At 38.4% G+C, this 22,505-nt stretch overlaps 1 protein-coding gene across 2 annotated transcripts in view; it reads right to left on the reverse strand.

The window, feature by feature from the left end:
* The window catches only part of LOC128382053 (cadherin-7-like), a 106,431-nt gene that overhangs the window by 57,261 nt on the left and 26,665 nt on the right, over positions 1–22,505 (reverse strand). Inside the window, exons 2-3 of one of the 2 annotated variants that reach the window (XM_053342031.1) lie at positions 9,739–10,033; positions 149–268 (exon numbers count right to left, since the gene is read on the reverse strand). In XM_053342031.1, the coding sequence (XP_053198006.1) occupies positions 149–268; positions 9,739–10,033 (415 nt within the window). The remainder of the gene's footprint in view (positions 1–148; positions 269–9,738; positions 10,034–22,505) is intronic. The other variant, XM_053342032.1, reaches the window with a different exon arrangement.

The raw sequence follows: 22,505 nt of genomic DNA on the forward strand, positions 1-22,505 counted from the left end.
TTACAGAAAATTGTGTATCCTTATTTTTAGTAAGAAGCTTTTTCAGAAATGTGAATGTATTGTATGTTTTCAAGGTCTTTAAATGACACATCAAAGTCACATCTGTGCTGTTAATCACCACTTACTTCAGACAAAATGTTTCACCTACCAGTTTTGGGCTCCACTGAGAAGTAAGGCTGTCCGTGGATGATGCTGTAGACTACTCTGGCGCTGTTCCCATATGTTGGGTCATCTGCATCTGTGGCTGCCACTTGCACCACCATGGTTCCTGTGAGCAGACAGCCCTTCATTAGTTTCCAAGACAACATCCAGAAACCAAGTCAAACCGAGCTAAATGTGGAAATAGTCATCATATCAGCAGCGTGTGTGACAAATTCTACTTGAAAGGCAAAAAGGAAAAAAGGGAGAAAGCATTGAAAATGTAACTTCTGAGGCGGTAAATAATCTCATTAGTCATTAGTCAGTACAATGTCTTTCTTTGTCGGTACTGGTGTTTACTTTAGTTTTGTATGGAGTTTTATTTTCATGCACAATGACACAGTGGGTTTAAAGCAGTATTTCAGCGAAAACCTTCAGCGACACCGAAAGATCTGACGTGTGATGTGTACTGGCTCTCAGCCGCAAACGCAGCTAAACAAACAAACAAACACACAAACAAACACTTTCAGTTGTTGCAGGGAATGGTTTTAGCAGGATTAAAGTGTAGCTCCTTGCCTTTAGAGATCATTTTGTTTTCACCATTGTTTCCATTTCCCACCCGAAGAGCATCTTTTCTGGGTCTAACTTCAATCTGTTGATTCAAATTCAGCAGCCAAATGGGTTCTGCAACCCATCTGTGCATGTTAAAGAGACACTTCACCCCCTCCCAAAAAAAAAGACAAAGCTAAATTATAATGTAACTTTTTTTCCCTTTTTGTTTCAGAAGAGTAAAAGAGTTTGAATTTGTCCTCCAGCAAAGTCATAGGACGACACTGTATCTGAGCTGTAGCTTCATAAAAAGAATCAAATATTTTATGACAAAAATAATTCAGAATAAAACCCCCCTATTTTTTCTCCTTCCTTTTTTAAAACTCTTATTTAATTTTCCCAGTTAAAATTTAAATGTTAGTGTGCATGCAGCTTGATGTTAACTCACCCATTTACTGATTTAAGTTTTTACAAGCTGTTTCTGGAGAAAATTGTAACCATGAAAATGAAAGGATGAGTGAAGGTGAGAGGCAGGATTGCAGCCTTGTAGCACAAACAAAATGTTCTGTTATATTTTTACACTACTACACAGACCATAATGAAGTAGACAGTTGGATGGATGAATTGTAGAGCTATTAGTAAAGCAGAACAATTTCAATATGCCTCAATGAACAAGAATCCTTTAAAATACCACACATTAATTTGTAATTTAATTTGCAAATTGGTATCTAAAAAGCAGCTTTTCTTTGCCATTAGTTGTACAATTAGCAATTAGCAACATGTATAAATTCATGCATTAGAATAACATAATTGGCAAGTTAGCCATAATGCTAACACAATGTTAAGATACTGAATCAAGACTGTGGACTGACTACAGGGTAAAATTATGTTATATTTATGTTAAATTGCATCACAGTTTAGAGATATTAGTTATTATATGTATGTATTCATATCACCAGGGAAAACTGACTTTATGCAGCAGAATAATGCAGATAAAATTACAGAATCCAAGATACAGTACTAGATTTTGCAACAGTGCCCAGTAGTGTTATGTCTCAAAATCCTCAAACTTCCCCCCCAAATCTTAGAGAAAGAAAATTAGTTTTCAAACTCGACTGTGAACTCTCCTGACAACTGACAACTGTTGTGTCTTGGTGCAGTACAGTAATGTCCTCCCCCACTCTTCCTCGGAGGCAGAAAAAGGAGACATCAGACATGACTCCTTATGCATTTCCCTTTAAATTTACCCACTGAACAAGGTTGATGTGACTTAAGCTGACAGCTGTGGCTCTGTAGGTAAGGCAGGAAAGAGTTTGAGGAGTTCAGAGAGAAAACATAATCAGTGACAATCAGTGCCAATCAATTTCAATTGGTCATTCATTATGGTATACATGAGGCTTGATGCTCTAACTGGGCTCATTTCAGGTCAAATAATTTATATATTTCTGATAACAGAGAGGAAAAAGCTGTTTAATAGATGGTTAAACATAACAAACAACCATTATGATCCAGGATATTTCTTGCTCTTAGACTGTAAAGTGCGTCAGCGTTTGTCTTAAAGCCGACGCCTATAGTCTCACACTTAGCAGCGGTGAAATCATCAATAATAGATATTGTTGAAATAACCTTGAACATGAAAAAAACGTCATTTTCCAAAGCATGCTTTTTTCCAGTAGGTCAGATTAATAGCTGGTTTATGCTAGAATATTTCACTTTAATGGCTAGCTGCACATATCTGAGTAAGCCTGAGCCTATATTGTAGCACATGACAGGAAGTGTGTTACAAGTTGGTGATATTTTACTCTGAAGCAAACATCCTAATAAAAATCTCACTTTCTTGCATGAGATGTATTTTACAGGCTTTTACAGAATGAAGTGATCATGGAAATTGAAGATTAGACTCCTCCATTCTGGTCATAAAGAAGAATTAACAGGCTCTGGCCCTGAAAGTGAACAGTATAATTGAAAAAAAAGATGAAAAAAAAAAAAAAGAAGCTTGGTCGGTGAAGGTGGAGAAGTTATCACCAGGCCGGTTGTAGAAGGACACCTAGATTATATCATCACCTCTTAGTCATGACAGGCTATATTACAGGTAGTTTAAAACACCAAGGTCAAAGGGTGGCTGTATGAAAGAGAACTCAGGCGACATCTAAATCTCTATTACAGGTTGATAGTTAAAATCACTTCACACAAGGCTCACTAGACGAGGTTGTAAATTAACATTCAATATGGCCCCCGACAGTTTTTTAAAGATGTATACTCATATACACACATACTGTATATATCCATACATATATATATATATATTAGCTGTTGTCTACAGTTTTCAGCTTCTGACAATATTGTCGGTATGACAGGTATTACAAGCTGCGTGAGCTGGCTGTCAAAAACCAAAATCAAAAATAAATAAATAAATGTACAAAATGGATGAACACCCTGAAATTTGAATGGATTCTTTCCGCTCCACAAGCCTGTCATCTGCTACTCAATTTGCCCTGTCTGTGTCCCTTCAATATTTGTCCATCTTCATCCACATGATGGATCAGATCTTCACATTTTTTATTTATTCGCTGCAGCTGTGTACAAAACAGGTTTCCTAATCAATTCTGTATCTTGGATGAGCAACTGTCATCTGCTAGTAATGAAAATAAATGTGGCATGCGTAATTTGAATGGGAGACAGGTATTCTTCCCGCCGCTTGCATATACGTGCTGCATCCAACTGTCAAGTACAATATGCATATCCGAGTGCACACTCACAATGCAAATTTGTTGTCTATTTGTTTTGAGGGATGTGACCCAGAATGTGACTTATAACTTTTATATTAATACAAGTTGTATTTGTTTTCAAATGAAGGGCCATCTTCTGCATGGAGTAGTAAAACCTACTCTTTTCCATGCTATAAGAGGAGAAAGAAAATTGAAATGCTAAGTATAAATATATTACAGGGGATATGTCATGCTTTTTTCATTGTTATTTTCGTATTCTCATGTCAGACGTTTATATTAAACATTGTCAAAGTTCCACAATTTGAGGTGAATGCATGTAAAAATGCTGCCTGCAAGTCAAAAGCCAGGACTTCAGTATAAATAATGTGTTTGCAATATTACCTCTACTTCATCATTGAAATTATATCACATTGTTTGCACATGACCACAAGATTTTTCAAGTAGAGTATATTTGCATATTTGATTTCAGATTGGATTCAGGTTCAAACATGTAGGCCTACAGATGTATTCGAGAAGTTGCTGATTCTAGTGAAGAACAATAAAATACCTAATATTTTCCATTTTAAATGAAGAGAAGAATTGTGCAACTTTAAAATTGATTTGCAAATATATTAAAGAGGACATATCATGCTTTTTTGTACTCTTATAATGTCGGACATCTATATTAAAGATGGTCAAAGTCCAAACCTTGTGGTTAACATATGTTAAAATGCTGCCTGCAAGTCAAAAGTCAGGGCATCAAACCTACTGTATACATTACCTCTATTTCCTCATCGAAATGGCATCAGATTGTTCATGCTTGAACACATACATATGTTTTTGGGAAGTTTCTGAGTAAAGTAAAGAACAATAAAAAGTGAAAATCTGCCAACTATTGATTATTTATGTAGCCTCCAGCTTCCTGAAACTAACCAGTCAGAGCAGCAGAGTGGGCTCATCAGGAAGGAAGGGGCTTAAAGAGACAGGAGCTAAAACAGCCTGTTTCAAACAGAGACTAAACTGAAGGGCTGTATAAGATAAATTAGGAGCTTTTTGGACTTTAAATTATGCAAAGATATTCCAGTAGAGCTCACAGAACATAAATATAAACTTGGAAATGTGCATGATACATCACCTTTGGATAAAAAAGAAACCAATATAAAAAAAATTGAACACGTTCCATTTAAGCCCAGTAATTTCGCAATGCCTTCATGAGTATTCAAAGCTGCCACCGTTGATTAAGTTGATTATATTCATGCACATTCACACCTGCTACCCACTGTTTCAGATAAGCAGGGATCATTGCTTAGAGTTCAATTCACTTTTATTTGAAATTGCCAAGTGAAATTATATTAGAGAAAGAAATAAAGTTACTGACTGACTTTTTGTTTTCTGCATGCTTAAACATTTTTAACTTTCATTTAAATCTATTTTAATAAGACACAATGCAAATTGGTATTAACATGATGTCAATGCACTGAAAAAAACAACAGAAAACTACTTATCTCAATAGAAGATCCCTTTTCCCCAAACCAATTCATTTCTAGAATTAAATGACTATCCCATCTTTGATCTCCACTCTCATGAATTAGACAGGAACAATGACAGCTGGATATAGGACTGGTGAGTAGTAAATTCAAGAGCTGTGGCCTTGGGTTGACATTACATTCTCTATGCTTGTAATGAGCCCTCAAACTGCTCCTTTGGCCCTTTGCTGTGCGGCAGGAGAGAGCCAAGGCTCACGACTGTCACACCTCCAACTGTCCTCAAGCTCTCTTGTCTTTTATTTGACATCCCCGCCGTGATTAAGACAAAAGCCTTCAGAGATCCTCAGGCCATAAGGTCCGCATGTGTATGGACGAGCACTGCCTCTAATTACTTTAATTAATTAAATTCATGATTTCCTCTAAATTGAACCCATTCATCAGCGGCGCAGAGCTGTGACCATTAATGATTTAAAGACATCTATAAAGGAATTATTGAGGACAAGAGGTGCTTGGCCCTTCCCTGTTCTTTACTGCATTGATAATTGCTTTGAGCAGATATTTACAAAGGGAAGCAAATACATTATTCTCCTGGTTGTTCTCCCAACTTGTGATGAAGACCTTCACAGGAGCTGGTGGAGTAAATAAAGTAGCGAGGGTGACCCTGCGTCTCGGCGCTCGTCGTGTGAATGCATCCCCCTTAGTGGTTGATGTACCAAGTTGCTGCCTTATCGCGGGTTGGACACGAGACTCCAAGCCCTTGTACTCTAATCCTCTGGTTCCTTAAGCCTGAGCTCTGTACCCCCCGTTGACAGTCGGCTGTGTAATCCTTCGGAGATCTCCGTGCCTGTGTTGTAAGCAAAGCTCTGCTTCCCTTAGAGCGACTCCCACTGCCACTGTATGCTTGGTGATATTTTCATTTTGACTTTGAAGGTACCAAAAAAAAAAAAAAAAAAGTGGTAACACCATTGTTTTCACTAATTTAAATCTGTATGGTACCATGTGTGTTTGAAATGTTGAGGCAAAGAGTCAGCTTTTCAGTTCTTAGTATTTATATGGGAGTGTAATGTGCTTGGTAAAACCCTGAAACCTGACTATTGTGGTTTATTCTCACTGCACTTATAGTATAGCTGGTTTAAATGGAAAGGCTACAAAAACCCAACATATGCTACCTTCCCATCATCAAACAGCAGATAAATGTTAGCAACTAGCATTTAAGCAAGAGTTTGTGGAGTGACTATTGAACTTACATTTGCTAGCTAGCCAGAAACATGACACCAAATTAAGTCTAATATTGCTCTGTATATATGAACTGTTTGCTAACTAAAGTGTGAGCTAAAAGGTGACGATATGTCAGTTTTCACAGATCCAATTCCAGCAACACCCTGTTTTCAGCTTTAACATGACCCCTTTCACATATTCTAAAATTCATTTAAATACAGAGCACACTCCCCCCCCCCCTCCTGCCCCCCGTGACACTGACAGCTCTGACTCTAAGTTACTCTGGCATCCCTTTATCTTACCCCCCGCCTACACTGGACATGCTTCGGCCACGTTCTTCAGTCATCCATTTCAGTTTTAATTAACGGACCAGTGGCGTAACCGCTTGCCTTTCACTCATGCAACATAACTTCTTTTGGGAGTTCTTATGTAAGACTACATTTCCATGAACCCTGGACGATTCCCAAAAAAAAAAAGTTATTTATGTATGTGTTGTCTTAATAAGAGGGCTTTGCTGTTCTGAGTGAATGTGACAGTGTTATATGGGATTAATCAATTAAGCAGTGAACACAACTGAGACCAGATTCAATTGATAGGATAATAAAATGGATTCACAGGCTGAAAAGTGGATTTAGTGGTAAATTACTCTTTAAAAACACTCTGCTACTCACTTAATGAGGCCAGTTTTACTTTTACTTGTATATTTAACTAAAGTTCTGGTTATTGTATAACAGACCTGATTGAAATAGAGTAACAAATTGATGACTAAGTGATTGAATTATAATTTACACTGCAGATTGAAGTCCATGTTGTGTTAAGACAGTCTATAACACCTACAATTACTATTTTTACTCTTCTCTCAAACCATGCGCATCATTACATTTGACTATGAAAGGTTACAACTTGTCAAGGGTTTTATGAAATGTCTACTAATCAATAACAGGAACATCCCAAGAGAAAGATAGATTTCTCTTCTTTTTGTTTTTTTTGGTTTTAGTCCACTGACACCCAAGTTAATTTCCGTCTCCGTTCCATCAGTCACAGCTCACTTGTGATTAGACCACAGCTCCCAGCACACTGGAGAGCGCCTCGGGAACCCCTAGGAGAAGCTCGGGGAAGTTAAGGATGTGTGTCCTGCTCTGCTTACTGTGTTTGTGGCAAGATAATGGATGGATAGAAATGTATTTGTCTCAAACTGACTTTTTTCTTTTCAGCAGGCAGGTACCTGTGAGTATTGGCCAGTGTGAACTCGAAGCCCAATTTGTAGAGAAATAAAAAAATAAAAAAACTATGGCCTTAAGCCTGATTCAGACCTTAAGTTGGCTTGAGTCACTTTTTTTAAACATGCATCATTCATCAACATTTTCAAGCCTTGAGGTCTGTGCTGGAATATGTGAAATGATAGATATGTAAATGAAGGTACATCAGTCTTCACATTACAATATACTATGTCTGGCTAACTTAAAAAACACCATGAAATAGCATAGTGAAAGCATGTTATGCTCAGCGCCACCCATCTATTCTTGCTAAAGATGTTCAAAGAATTTTAGAAGTGTCAACGGTAAACCGAAAAAACTCCTACTTTGGACCCCCTCCCTTGTCAATATTGAGGGTCTCTCTCTCTCTTTCGCTCCAGTCTTATTGCTCATAACACCTGCTAAGTTGAATGGCTTCAGGATGTTGTTGTCATTTGCATTTACTCGCATTTTGAGCGTGACCCATCCAAAACCTCGGAGCAGTTAAAGATGGGTCTGATATGATGAATTCCTCCAGGTCTGTATTTAAAACAGACAGAGAAAAATACATATTTGCAGGAATAAATGTTAATATGATTGATGGAAAACCTACAACTGAGAATGCAATAGTTTGTTTTTTTTTTCAGCCACGCTAGCTCTAGGGATGGTAATTTCAGTCTGTCTTTGCTCCAGACTGAAATATCTCAACAACTATGATATGGATTGGTTTGCAATGAATTCTAATGTTGTATAGACATTCGCAGTCTCTGGAGGATGAATCCTGCATTATAGTGATCCTCTGACTTTTCATTTAGTGCCACCATGAGCTTGATGTTACAGTGTTTTATTGAAATCTTGCAGTAATCATAATATGAGTTACATTTAATACAGACATTCGTGGTCTCCAGAGGATGAACTGACTGACTTCTCTTTAAGTGCCACCATGACATTCACATCTTTGATTTCCAGGAAAATGTCTCAACCACTATTGAATGTTTTCCCATGGTATATTATAAAGATATATTATAATGTTCCCCTCAGGATAATTTGTCTTAACTGTAGCAATGATCTGACTTTTCATCGAGCACTATCATCAAATTAAAGTTATAATCTGTCCAATACTTTGGTTTATGCTTAAATATCTGCAAAGATATTGCTAGTCCTATCAGTGACAGCCTTTATACTACATTACTACTAACTATCAATATGTTTGCACTGTCATTATACATATGTTAGCATGCTGATACCGACTATAGACTCTTGTTAGCGAGCAGTAATTGGAACAGCACTTGATAAAAGGTAGATACAACATCTCTGATAGCTAAACATAAATTCCCTCCCTAACCCTAAATTATATTTTGTACGTGTCTAATAATTAAAATGTTAAACTAGGCTTTTAATAGTTGAAATGGCTTTCTTTAAATAACTTATTGTTTATAACCTTCTGAATGTTTGCTAGCTTAAATATGTGTCCAATTTTCACTCCCACAACATACGGAGCTCTGTGGTTATCTGGCACTTATCTGTTTGCTGTTCTCAGAATGAAAAGAAAACAGAAAGAAGCTGCTCTCACCATTGGTTCTGCACAACAAATATTTTCTACAATTTTGAACCTTCTACTTTTTAAATCATGGCTATCTGTTCATCGTTGCCTGTAATTAGATTTAGGGGCTGCTTCAAATACTTCCTGATTTCTTTCATTTAATCTTTTACACTTTTTTTGGGACTATTTATTTGTTTTTTCCCGCCTCCCTTTTGTTGTTTCATTCTGTTGTTTCATTCTCAATGTCTTTTGTGGAGTTCTTTTAATTACTAAATGAGCTACATGGGAAAAAATAAAAATAAATTACTTTGCCTTGCATAAAGTTCCAAGGGCATTTTGTCAAGTTCAGCACATCATTATACTTTCAAAAACTAAATTGAAGGTATTTAAAAGCTCAAAAACCTTAACTGGAGAAAGGTCAATGATCATGTTTTCTGTCAGCGTTTTAGTGAAAAAGGACAAAGACACCAGTGTTTCCAATAAACATTCATGGTCTTGCTAATGGATGCCCAAATTTAAATAGCTTAATCTGGGCCTCGAATGATGTGGCGCCCGTGTAGTGGAGCTTCATCCTCTTTAATAAATCGGGCTCGATGTGATTAGCACATAAATAATATTGCAAACTTCCAGATTCCCTCCCTAGACCTAAAGACTGAGAGAGATGAAGGCAAATTCAGTGAGGTGGAAAATGATTAAATGCAGATGTTGGAGCGGGTGCCAGAGAAAGAAAGAGAGTATGAGATAGAGAGAGAGAGATGAAAAGAAGAATGGAGTATAAGGATGGAGATGAGGAGAAAATATAGGTCGGTGGGGTTGATGGGGGGGTTGGGATTATGTTCAAGACAAATGGGGAAGCTTACCTAAGGGTGACATCTCTGGCACATCTGCCAAGTATGGTCCATCAAGAAACTTGGGCTCATTATCATTGATGTCTTGAACCTTGACCACAAACTCAGACCTGGGCTCCACGGGTAAATTGGTGAGTCGGTCTACGGCTTGAGCTTGAAGCGTGTAGTAGGCCTGTGCTTCCCGATCGAGACGCTTTGTGGCGTGGATGTCTCCCGTGTTCTCATCAATGGTGAAAATGGAGGTGGCGCCTTCCCCCGATAATACATACTTCACCTTGCCATCTCCTTTGTCCACATCTGAATGTAGCTGTTAGAGAAAAAAAAGAAGAGAACATTCAGTGTAAAGACGGTCATACAAGAAAGGCACAAAAATAACCTTCATGTTATAGTGATGACGCCAGACCATTTCTATTCAGACCATTCTTGGAATTTAATTCAGCTCAAGTATCCTTCTACAAATAATTCCTATATCTTATTATGAAACAAAAATGTACAGTGCATCCATAGATACCTTATAACTCATTAATGAAGAAGTGATTTATCCTTCATTAATGTTTCAGAGAGCAGTCTTTTCTTTATGTTTGACACTATTCATTTATAGATAAAATACATTCACAATCACACTATATTAGGATTACATGTCTCATCTAAAAAAACATACATAATAATTTCTATTAATTCTATTTAAAGTGAAGGATTCAATCGTAGGTTTCATTATAAGTTTTAAAACCATTAATCTGTAGTTTCATTGTTTCAAGATTCCACATAACTGCTACTTCTACCATCTCTTGTGATTAAATACGGGTCAAATTTGACCTGGAACAGCCTCTATGTGCAAATTGTTAAATAGACTGCACAAAAGAAGTACTTATTCTGGGCCACTTTAGGGAAAGTCATACAAGTTCAGGCTTAAAGAGACTGGAAACACTACAAGTGACCAGGCGGGGAGTTCTGGTCCTCTGAAATGAGGCCAAGTAACTTAGAACTGCATTCCATCAAAAGGCCACCAGGGGGCGACCGTTTTGGTGTCAAAAGGGCTTCCGTCTCAATACAAGTCAATGGAGAATTCACCAACCTCTCACTTGATTTCTAACCTCAGTAAACGTTTTCAAAATGTGTTTATGGTCTCAATCGCTAGTTTAAAGCCTTCTTCAATGCAGTATGATGTTCATTTGTGACATTTTGGCCTCCCTGATTTTATATTTGATGATAAAGCAGGGTATGCATTAGGGCGTGGCTACGTCGTGATTGACAGGTTGATTGCCCAATGTCCTCGAGATCCAGCCCTCGCAACTAATCGGAACCTCCCCACTCCGCCCATGGCCCTGCCTCATGTCCATATAAGTAGAATCCGTGTTTTTTTCCCAGCATGCACCTGAAACTTTCAAGATGGCGCTGCCCAGATCTGAAACTATTGGCTTCCGAGCAGCAGTCCACAAACCAAGAAGTGACGTCACAGAAGTTACGTCCATTTCTTTTATACAGTCTATGCAAGTGACCCAGACCGATGATTGTTCTCAATCAATCACACATTTTTAGGTCATCGTGGAGAAAGGTCAAGAAATTGTCAATCATAGCTACAGAAACATTATGTGTGATGCTGTTTAAATATGTGCATCAGACACCCAGAGAGCACTCTATGATCCTTTTGGTCAACATTAATGAACATTTCATAGAAGATGTGAAACTAGGCAGGAAAATACACATAACTCTGACATGCTAGATTTTTCGTTGGGAGGAATTTGTCGGGCGATGACAAAATCATGTTGAAATTGAGCTGAATTTGTTTCATTAGGGTGTTTTTACTGCTTTCAAATGTCAAAATGGTTCAATGGTTGCCTGATCAGTATGTAAATGCTACTAGCAATTATTAAGTATTGATTGCTGTGAGTTTGATAAGAGTAAAAATGCTAAATTGTTTAAACTTGGCAGGTTTAGTTTATATAACGTCACTAACTTAATACATTTTATAGATAGCAAACATTAAATACTATTAAAAATGTAAATGTTATGTAAAATATTCAGTGTGTACACCAAGTGAATCTCACTCTCATGCCATTGCATATGTACTGTACAGCACACACACACACACACACACACACACACACACACACACACACACACACACACACACACACACACACACACACACACACACACACACACACACACACACACACACACACAAACAAGCAAATACACATCATGTTTATTGGACAAACATCAAAATCAGATCAAAGGATCAAAACATGCACCATTTATGCATCAGCGAATTATGTTACAAAATCACATAACCATTTGCATTTTGCTACAAATAATGGAATAATATGAAATGAAATGAAATGAAATGGTGGCACTCACTGTAATGTTAACTAATGCAATGTTACAAATGATCAAATTAGACATTTCTAATTAAAACTTTCAGCAAAATGCCAAATAAAGCCCTTCAACAGCTAAAGGTACATGTACTGTACTACATATTAAAAGTAAAAGTAAACCAATAAAGATGCAGCAAATTCCAATAGATGTTATTTGTTTTCTGTCATTAGGAATGCCAAGATGAAAATATTTATCTTTCAAAAATGTGTTGGGGGGGAAAAAACCAGGCTGGCTGGTTTTAAAAGCTGCATTAGAAAAGCTTTTATTGAGACCCCATAGTGTGTGTTTGGCCTCTTTTCTTAAGTGATATGGTGAAGATACTTCTGTGGCCATGTGACAGTGAAAAATCCAATATTCAAACAGCCACTTAAATAACAAGGAGTGAGTATTTGGTTGAGTGAAAGCTGGTCTCAGTGCCCCATGCTGTGCTTCTTTTCATCCATTTCCTGCCCTTTAGAATAAAAGGAGCACATAAATGGTTTGGTACATGTGAATGCTCTCTATGCAGTTTCTTGATGGCATACTGTACGACATGACATCTGGATATTACAGCTCAACTATTTTCTACAGCTGCCTCTCATTGGCATTCAGAGCAGCCAGCATGCAAAGCGTAGCTTTACGTTTATCCACTACTGATATCAAAAAAGGATTTTACAGGTCTTTGCCCTCTGAGGATTAAAAGCAAGAGCTCAGGTCATGTACCAAGAGCCACACTGTCAGATCAGTTATTTTTGATGGGCGTGTGTACTGTTCCTCTCTAAAACTCGTGGCAGACCAAATGATGGTCAAGTTCAAATCTTCAAATGAAATCTTTTCAATCTCAAAAGAAAGTGGGCTGACACTATGAACAAAGATTTTCGTTTGTTGTAGTAAGTAGAAAAGGAGAAGTTCTTATAATGTTTTATACACAGATATAAAGGTCGACAACTCAGTCTATGCTGTTATTTTAAACCTTTGTAGTCACCACAACAGCCCTCTGCTTATGACAGGGTGTTAAAACACTGAAGAAGTTTACAAGTTTAAAGATGACTTTAAGGCCCCTACTCAAAGTACAACGCCACAAAATAATCCTTGAACAACTCCAAAGAAAGAGTACTTGAAGTTTATGGGAGCATTTAAATGACCATGTCAAGTAGCCAACCCTGAATAATCCTGTTTGAAGTCGGAGCGGTCTGATGGCCATCAACCTCCTTCAATGTGCCGAGTATCAGTGTGATCACAGAAACCGACATATTTCTTCAGGCTGAGATGGACAGAGAAGTCTTAAAAATGTTTTGACCATTTTTAACAGTCAGCTTTGAGCCAAGTGCAAACATCTGTCTTTACTTCATCACCTTGAACATGATAAAACACTTCAATTAACAGCAAAGCCCCTCAGAGCAAATCTTAGTGGATTTTTAAGGGGATGCTTTTCCTAGTTCTCAATATCTGCTGTTAAAAGGGCACTTAAAGCTTAAATTGAACCTGTAATGGTGTTCTCAATTTACCAAGTGTTTTTGAATCTTGCTGCATCCAAAACAATAAAATCAGGAAGGATCCGGTTGATTACATCCATCTGTCAGTCTGCTAAAATAGCTTTTCCCAGCTTGTTGCTTTGCCTTTTTACCCTCAAGCTTATTGCAGTGAGACAAATGATTTCTGTAGAGCATTAAGTACACTCTGCTAATGATTAATCCTAACAACAACAAAACAAGACTAGGTCAAACTTTGTATATGGCTGGACTCCGTATAAAATGCTAGCGGGCTTTTAAATTGAAAAGACGGATATGAAAAGTGGCGACTGGTGGGGATTAAGCTCCCAGGAAGCGTGCCAGGTTTCGACTGAAGCCAAAATGACACAAGGCCTTTCTCAATACCTAGTAAGCCTATGTTCAGAATTGCGCTCTTGCTGTTTCAGACTTGGAAGTTGGACTCAAAAATGCAAATTTCGGAGGACAGGATGACGCAATGTGATCAATCTGCCTGCTGACAGCTGTAGCTCAACTTCATCTCATCTCAAAGCTCCACTATCACTTTCGTCCCCACAAAAAATAACTTAATTAACCCAGAGATGCAGTAAATTATATAATTCAGTCTGTATTGTATGATAAAATCTTAACTGTTATGTAACTTAATAAAATAAAACTAATGTAATATTGACTGATATGTTCATTTTAATACATTTATATTTATTGAAATGTGGTTATATCTGTATGTTAAGATCCCCAGAGGCAGCGCTGTTATTCTGTCCAGTAAAAACATGAAGCTTCACTTTACATTCAGACAAACTAATGTGGCAGCTACAATTGTTGGATTTCATTTGTGAGACCAACATTTATCTTCCAAAAGGAATTATATCATATGTCAAAATGCTGCAGAGACATTAGATCCAGCGGTAAATCACCGAAGAGCTGCACAGATCAGTTCATCGGATCATGTTCTCCCCAGGGTGACGACGAGCGTTGACTGGCTGATAATCTCGAGAGTATGGCGGGCGGATAGTGTCAATTTAATGATTACTATGAGAAGGAGAAGGAGCGGTCTACCCTTCCATAGCCGCCAGACTGTGTGAAGTTTCGAATGAGATTGATTGGGACTGCAGATGAGAGACTAGTGGTGACATTAAGACGAGTGCATGGAAGAAACGTCTATACGAGCGGCAGCATGGCAGCATATATCATAATTTGCTGTATAAAAATACTCCTACTAAGTAGATTTGAACTTGGTATGTTGGTGTAAACCATGTGATTCACACATTGTTTCCATGTACATCACCTGGTTAGCATCAGACATGGACATCACCAGCATTTTTAAGATGTTTGTTTGCCCCCTTTAATAACTGCTGGTACATGGTGCTGTTGTTAGAAGGGGTGAGTTAAGATGTCTGCCTTTTTTATGTTTTAATTATTATTTCACCTACCCACCACAACTCTTAAATAGTCGTAATACAATGATAAAGCTGTTATCAAGTTAATCTTTGGCATTAAGTGTAAATGGCCCCAAATAGAGTGAATTCCATGTGTGTAATGTTTGCATTTGTGAATGTATTTGTTATATTGCTTTTATTTATTTAAGAAAAGACACTAGATGTATGAAGCACACACACTGGCAATGGCCTACACATCCTATTTTCTCATGTAGATGTTGTTATTTAGAATAAACTAACTACACATTTGGGATTCTCAATGGTTACGTTCTCACCTGAGAAAATATTAAAACTTAATGAAGCGTCAAATTAACAGTCCTACAGTTGCATTTACAATAGCTTTATCTCCGATATCATCATCGGTTAGTGGAAAACGCATTCAGGGATACTTAACTTTGGCCTCTTTTGGCAGACTAGTGGTGTTTCTTCATCACTCAGTCAGTCAGTGACGGAAAGACACTGTCCACTGTTGTGGTCCAGCCAAAAAAAACAAAAAAACACCATCTTAGAATACTGTCCTTAACCAAGGCTGACTGAACTAAACTGTATCTGTTAATCTTGTACTGGGGAAAAGACAGATACTGGAAGATATGAACCCTAACCTCTACATCCCATGCTGGATACACCATAAAGCCCCAACAGTATTGTATCATCTGCAAATAAAAACAGATGCAATCCTGCAGCAACCAAACTGGACATCTGGACCTACTTCTTGGCTGTGCCTTGAGATTTTGTCCCTGAAAATAACAAAACTGGTAAAAATTGATTATCTTCACCAAGAATGCTCCCAAATCACTGTTGGGAATACAAACACAGCTCTCATATTTGGCTTCAATGCATCACACTCCTCTAGCAACCCCACAAGAATTTCAGGCACCACTAATAGAGACAATCTCCAAGCTCATAAAACACATGCACACTGGATGTCTCTGTGCAATTGCAAGGAACCCATCAACTGTTTCAGGAGAAGGACAGAATCTGAGGCTTGTCAATTAGTTGGAAAGTCATTGTCAGCACCCTTGTCGGACTGGTCTGCGCTTCTTCAAGGAGCCTGAGACATTTTTCCTGAACTCCACGTGACACTGAAGAAGCACATAACCAATCACAGCCAGAAAACAGCCAGAGCCTTTTGCATCTCAAAGCAAATTTCCTTCAACCCCCAGCACCCTGCAACTGTGGCACTTTTTAACTACTTCGCCGGGGGGGTGGAGGGGTGGTGAGTAAGGCTTAGAGAGAGTCTGCCTACACATCTTCCTCCTGGACGCCACGTCATTTGGATTCAGGAGTATATCTCATTGTGTTATTTCCACAGCGCGATCCCTTAGTCGAGGTCAGCAGCTAACTATGATGAAAACAGCCAGGGTAAAGGTCGGCCCTCTTCTTTCCTTTCTAGTGTTGTCTGATGGTTTTCTTGGACCTTTATGATGCTGTATGATTGTTCATTTCCTTCCTACACTTAAGAGCACAACAATTACAGCTACTAATGAAATATTTTACTGAGAAAATTAAATTTGGGCAACTTCATTGTTTTTGTTTCTATCTTTTTGGAGGTTTTTTTGACTGTGTGCATGCTCATTGTTTACTGTGCTCTTCAATTAAGTTCTGGCCTCTGTAGGTGTTTATTTTGCAGGGCAATGACAAACATCTATTGTACACCGTTTCTTTTCATATTACAACAGGATTATTGTTGAAACTCTTCTTTTCATTTATTTGTAAATGTCAACATCTCATTATAGCGTAAATAACAATGGTATTTCAAGTTCCTAGCCAGCACCGCAGGGGTGGAGAATGATTAGGTCAATATTATATTATATCGTGCTGCTGAAGGAGTACATGCTGAACAGGGGATACAACACCAAAAGGTCTTTTATTAATGGAATCCATCAGTGAGCTGATGGATGTCGCGTTAGGGGCATGATGATTGCATCAGTCGTGTCCTCAAGCCTCAGCACGCATATGCCGCCTCTCTTTTTAGAGCTCACCGTGTTTATTCACCATCTCCTGCTGTCGGGGGGCAAACTTGAGGTAAATTGTCAGTCGGAGAGAAAGTCAACATTTAATCTTGAGGAAGCCATCCGTGTCACTTTGTTTCCAGTAAATGCCATGGACAAGAAGGACAAAGCTGACGGGCCACAAAGCATGCAAGCCAGGTTAAAGGTCAAGCACACTATGTGGTCTTTTCAGTGAACTGTTTGGCTTGCTTCATTTCCCACTCTGCCTGGCAATGGAAGGACACACAATAATACAGCAGCTGGCCTCACATATTCCATCTCTAAATCTCATCAACACCAACGACTTCATAAAATATGTATAGCTTGGTAGGGCTTATTAAAAAGTATACCCTGGTCAAATACTTCTCTTTCTCATTAATCTAACCCACTTTAAAACATTCACTGCTCATTTTCGGGTGGTATTTGAAGTTTCAAGTTGTATTACTTTACAGAGGACCATAGTTGCTTCACTTGCAAAAATGTAAATACCCCTCTATAATTCTTTTCTTTGCTTCCCTTGAGGTAGGTATAACACAGCATGCCGCTCGGCGCTGCACGGCGGTGTAGCTCAAAGGCGCACCCAGGGATTGTGAAGGAGGGGTGGGATCTGAACATGAACCCTTCTGAAATCAGCGCTGACACTTATCATCACTTTGTGTGCAAGCAGTTCTCTAGGGACCAGCCTGTTGGCTTTGTGTTTGCTTGTTTACCTTGTAGCAAGGGAGAAGGATAAAAAGAATAAAAGAACCCATAACAACCCACTGCTACATGCTTGTCCTATCAATGAAACTACTGCACAACGTGTTCAAATTGTTCTAGCATTTGAATTTTCATTTTCGCTATTCTGTGCTACATGACAACTCATGTTGAAAGGTGTGTAATTCTGTTTTGTTACACCAATTTGGCTCGGCTCAGCACTGGAAGTAGAAAAAAAATACTAGAGACCGCAAATAAGATAAAACAAAAATAAGGCTTAAACCCGAAGACAAGCTTTGTATATCTGCCTCACTAGAGAAGAGGAGAGTACAATTTTTTCTATTCATTGGACTGTGTACAATCCAAAATGGATACAAAAATCCATACCTACAGGCGACCTGTGAGCAATACTGAATCCAGTACACTAAAACAGTCTCTGCCGCTGCTCAAGAGCCCTTAATCAACAATCGCCCTCGAGATATTTCACAGAGCAGTTAGAACGTCGGGGCTTAACGGCTCTCTACAAAGAAGGTAGTACAGTATGTATCACAAACAGCCCAGAAATAAAACATGTGCACTTTGACATTGTTTTCCTGTTGAGAGATTTATGTTGCACAAGAAATCTGCACTTAATATCACCCCTCCTACAGTGCAAATCACATGTATATTATATTTTACCCTGTAGAAATCATAAAAATTGCCAATGAATAAAGGTTATTATTGGACATCCAGCTGGAAGTTATATAAAATACATAAAAAAGCTCAAGTAGGGGGAAAAAAAAGACAACATAAGGGGTAAGATGGGTCATTCTGCTACAAAAAAGGGCTAAAAATGCAGACGGGGGCTTCAGTGCAGCTGTCACCGACATCAGCTCCCGACATGCTTGGCTTTTCATCTATTCACTTGGCCATGTTCTGGTGAGTAGCCATGGTGCTGTGCTCTGAGAGAGGCTCAGTGGTTCACCCTCTCCTCTTTCATTTCAAGTTGGGAGGTGGAGGGATTTAGCCATCACCATGGAGAAACTGCTCGCTATCGCACAGCAGTAGTGTTGCATGGGATCTGCACACATAGACCCATTCTGCTTAATTTTTATTAACGTGTGTCTCATGGTTTTACTTTTGCTCGCTCTATTTTATGAGCTCTGTGAACCTCACTGGTCTCCTTTAGCTTATTTTTTATGTTTTTTACCTTTTTATTATACACATTGTAATGCTTTTGTTTTTTATGTTCATTATCTTTTATCAGATTATAAAACCTTTGGCAAGCTTCTTTTTGAAAAATTATCATTGTCATATCAAATCGTTATATAGCCTTCATGTGCATGCATGTGAATTCAAAGCTATATAAAAAAGGGGCTTGCATTTGTTTGAATTGTGCCACAGGAAATTGAGTCCACTGAAATGAGACAGATTATAATATAAAGACACAGAGTTTATAAAAGCATAAACCTGTCCACAATTTTTAAGATATTACTGGAATGTGTATATTTCCAGGAAAGTGCTCTATCTCAGCAATCAGACTTATAAACAGCTGTATTGTTTCATGACTCATTTGCAGTTAATATTATTTATCTAATGTCTACTTTTCTACAATATCTGACCGATGAAAACATTCTCAAGCAGGCAGATTGGTGTTAATAGAGGACAATTCACTTTCTAGCTCTACTTCCATATGTAACTTAATTCTTTACAGTATGTAATTGTGAACGGCATTTTTACCTTAATTACTACCACAGTTTCTGCAGTAACAGGTGTCTAATTTTAAATCAACACATCCTCATAATTAAATGACTTAATGTGTCATTGTACGATACACTAGGAGTGCTCTCTAAAAGGTCTTTTTTGTTGGCAGTTTTCCAAAACCGTTACAAATCACCTCTGAAATATAATGATGTTTGATGGTCTGGCTAGGTTTGGCATAAAAAGGGTTGATAAAGATTGTGGTTTGGGTTAAAATGACCCCTCTAAATGTGGTGTAGGTTAAAGTTACTAGTTTAAAAAAAAACTGTCCAGACTCCAAACCCACTACCTGCAAATATGGTAATCTGGCACTTCATAGAGACGTCATATGAACTGCATAATTTCTTTGTGTCATAATTACTACAACTGGATGGCGCCTGTGACTCAAACATAATTATGGGTTAATTTTTTCTTTGCCTTTAATTGACAGCAGATACCAAAGAGGCCACTAGGAAACAAGGATATCCCTTTTCCACCGAGCTGGAGCCAGTGCTGGTTCGGAGCTAGTGCTAGAGCCAGTGCTCAGTTGGAGCTAATCCAAGCACCTCTTAACGAACCTGTTGCTTTTCCACCGGCAAGGAGCCACGCGATTACGTCACTGTGTAACGTAGCTAGCGTGCGCCTTTGAAGCACTTCCATGATTCACCAGTGAGAGGCAGCAAAATGGTGCAAGGCATCTAGCCTGCCGGAAACTAAGAAGAAGAAGAAGAAGGAGAAGACGACAGCTCTGGCAGAAAAATGATAAAAATAGTACTTTTAATTAACAAATCTTTAACCCTCTGTAAATGCCACGCTAGTCAGCTAATGAACGTTAACCCCGCTAGCCAGCTAATAAACGTTAGCCCTGCTAGCCGGCTAATAAATGTTAGTCCCACCCCTAGTCCGCTGACGTAATCGGTTCTTGCTTTAGACCAGCAAAGAGTTGGTGCTTGCTCTGGCTCCCGTTCTGAGGCTCCGGGCTGGAGCTTTGGTGGTGGAAAAGCAAAGAACCGGTGCTTAGTCAGGCTCTGGCTCCGAACCAGCACCAGCTCCAGCTCGGTGGAAATGGGGTAGGAGAGAGAGGGGAAAGACCTGCAGCAAAAGTCCCTGAAATGAAACCAGGGAAGCTGCCATTATGTTTTATAACCACGCGACTACCAATGTGTTCCATTTTTAACTAATACATTTATGACCAATAGTCATTTTTCTCGTGAGTTCAGGCTGGTGTAAATATATGAATGTAACTATAGAAAGGACACATTTTCTTCACTCACACTGAAAAGCTTTGACATAAACATTGTAAACAAGTTAAAATGCCTTCAAGATGGTTGAAGATGAAGCACTAAAAGTGTTTGAAATGACATTTGAAGTTTAAGCCTAGAAAAGTGCTGAGGTGTCAGCTGAACTGTAAGCATTAAAAACAGTCAAAATCAGTGTAAATGTAACCGCTGAGAGCATTTTTTGGAAGTTTTTGTGTCAAGTTTGAGCCCTGTAATCAGCTGAAGTTTAATATATTCAAGCTGTCAGCGTAGGAAATAGTTGAAATGTGTGCAGTGTAAACAGTATTAGTGTCAGCTGGTATGTAAGCAGTGACATCAGTTAAAATATCAATATTGTAGCTGAGGTGTCAGTTTGAAGAGAAAGAAAAGAAGATAAAAAAAACTGTTGAATTTTCATCAAAAGAGCAACACAATGTGCTTTTTTATGCATTAAGCAAAATTAAAAAGAGATTCTATTTTCTTGCTTGAACGAGCCGATTCAAAATGAGCCAAAAAAGGCAGTTTAACAGGCTGTTAAGTCCATACAAATAAATATATGCGATGACTTGACAGCGGGGACAAAGCAAATGCAGATAGCTCTTTTTAGAGGATAAATGGGGAAATGCAGAGAGGCAGTTTTCAGTAGGGATAAGGCAGGGTTCACTGCTCTCTCTCCCTCTCTCTCTCTCTCTCTCTGACTGTTCACATAAGAGCATCAGCTTTCAATCAAAGTCAGAAATGATTTTCAAAAATCTGACTGCCATTGATACACTTTGTCTCCATCAGACAACAGAAGCTCATATCTGCACCTGCTGGCTGAGGCATAACACCAAAGAGATAATAGCTCTGTTTCAGTGTTGGAGAAAATGAATTTGGATTTCCATAGAAATGGGCCTTAACAATTTTAGTCAAGATCTCTAAAATGAAAATAAAATGCATACCAGTAGACTTCTTCTCTTTTTTTTTTTCAATCGAAGTTCTGACAGACTCCTTTATTAAATCTGACATTCATGTTTCTGTCAGTAAAACAGCATTAAAACAAAAACCAACATGAGTGTCAGCTACATTTATTCATATATTGGGGTTGTGCTTAATGTAACAGTGAAACATAATGCACTCATAGCCTGTGGTGCACGAGAGGCTCCGCGTCGACAATCTGAAACAATTACATCTGACAGAAAACAATGGAGCAGCCTGCAAATTGTGTTGGTGAGAGTTACAGCGGCGGAAAAACATGCTGTTCCAAGTCCAAACCACATCTAACTTTCCTTTTTTATAAGAAGAAGAAATACGGGAAAACGATTCACGATTTGGCAATGAATCTCCACATACTTTTTTCTTTTTACTACTACTGCAGTGGAAGTCTTCAGATGTACAAAAGGGCGTTAAAAGTATCAGGTGTGGTGTCAGAAATGGAGAAACTCATTTTCTGATGCCGAGCAGACGCAGCTGTATCAGTGCCAATAGCAATATTACAGCTAGAAAAGTACCACAGCACCTCTAAAAATACTACAAATAGCATATGAACGCTAACATGTGCACAGAAAATGACAAAACTGCATTTAACAGATAAAGTATCTTTAAAAAAAAAAAAAAAAAGCTACTCTGACCAACATTTTTTTATATCTTTAAAAATATATAACCAACATTTTCCTAATTTATTTGGGCACAATTACACTACGTCTGGAGTCTCCCCCCCATGACACACACACACACACACACATGTTAATTAAAGACATGCAGGAGTGCTTCCCAGGCTTTTCAATCTGGTGCCCTGCCGTCTTTTCTGGTTTGCCAGCCTTGCCACCATGCCGATTTGTCATCCACATC

The sequence above is a fragment of the Scomber japonicus genome, chromosome 21 (genome assembly GCF_027409825.1).
Source record: "Scomber japonicus isolate fScoJap1 chromosome 21, fScoJap1.pri, whole genome shotgun sequence".
NCBI lineage: Eukaryota > Metazoa > Chordata > Actinopteri > Scombriformes > Scombridae > Scomber > Scomber japonicus.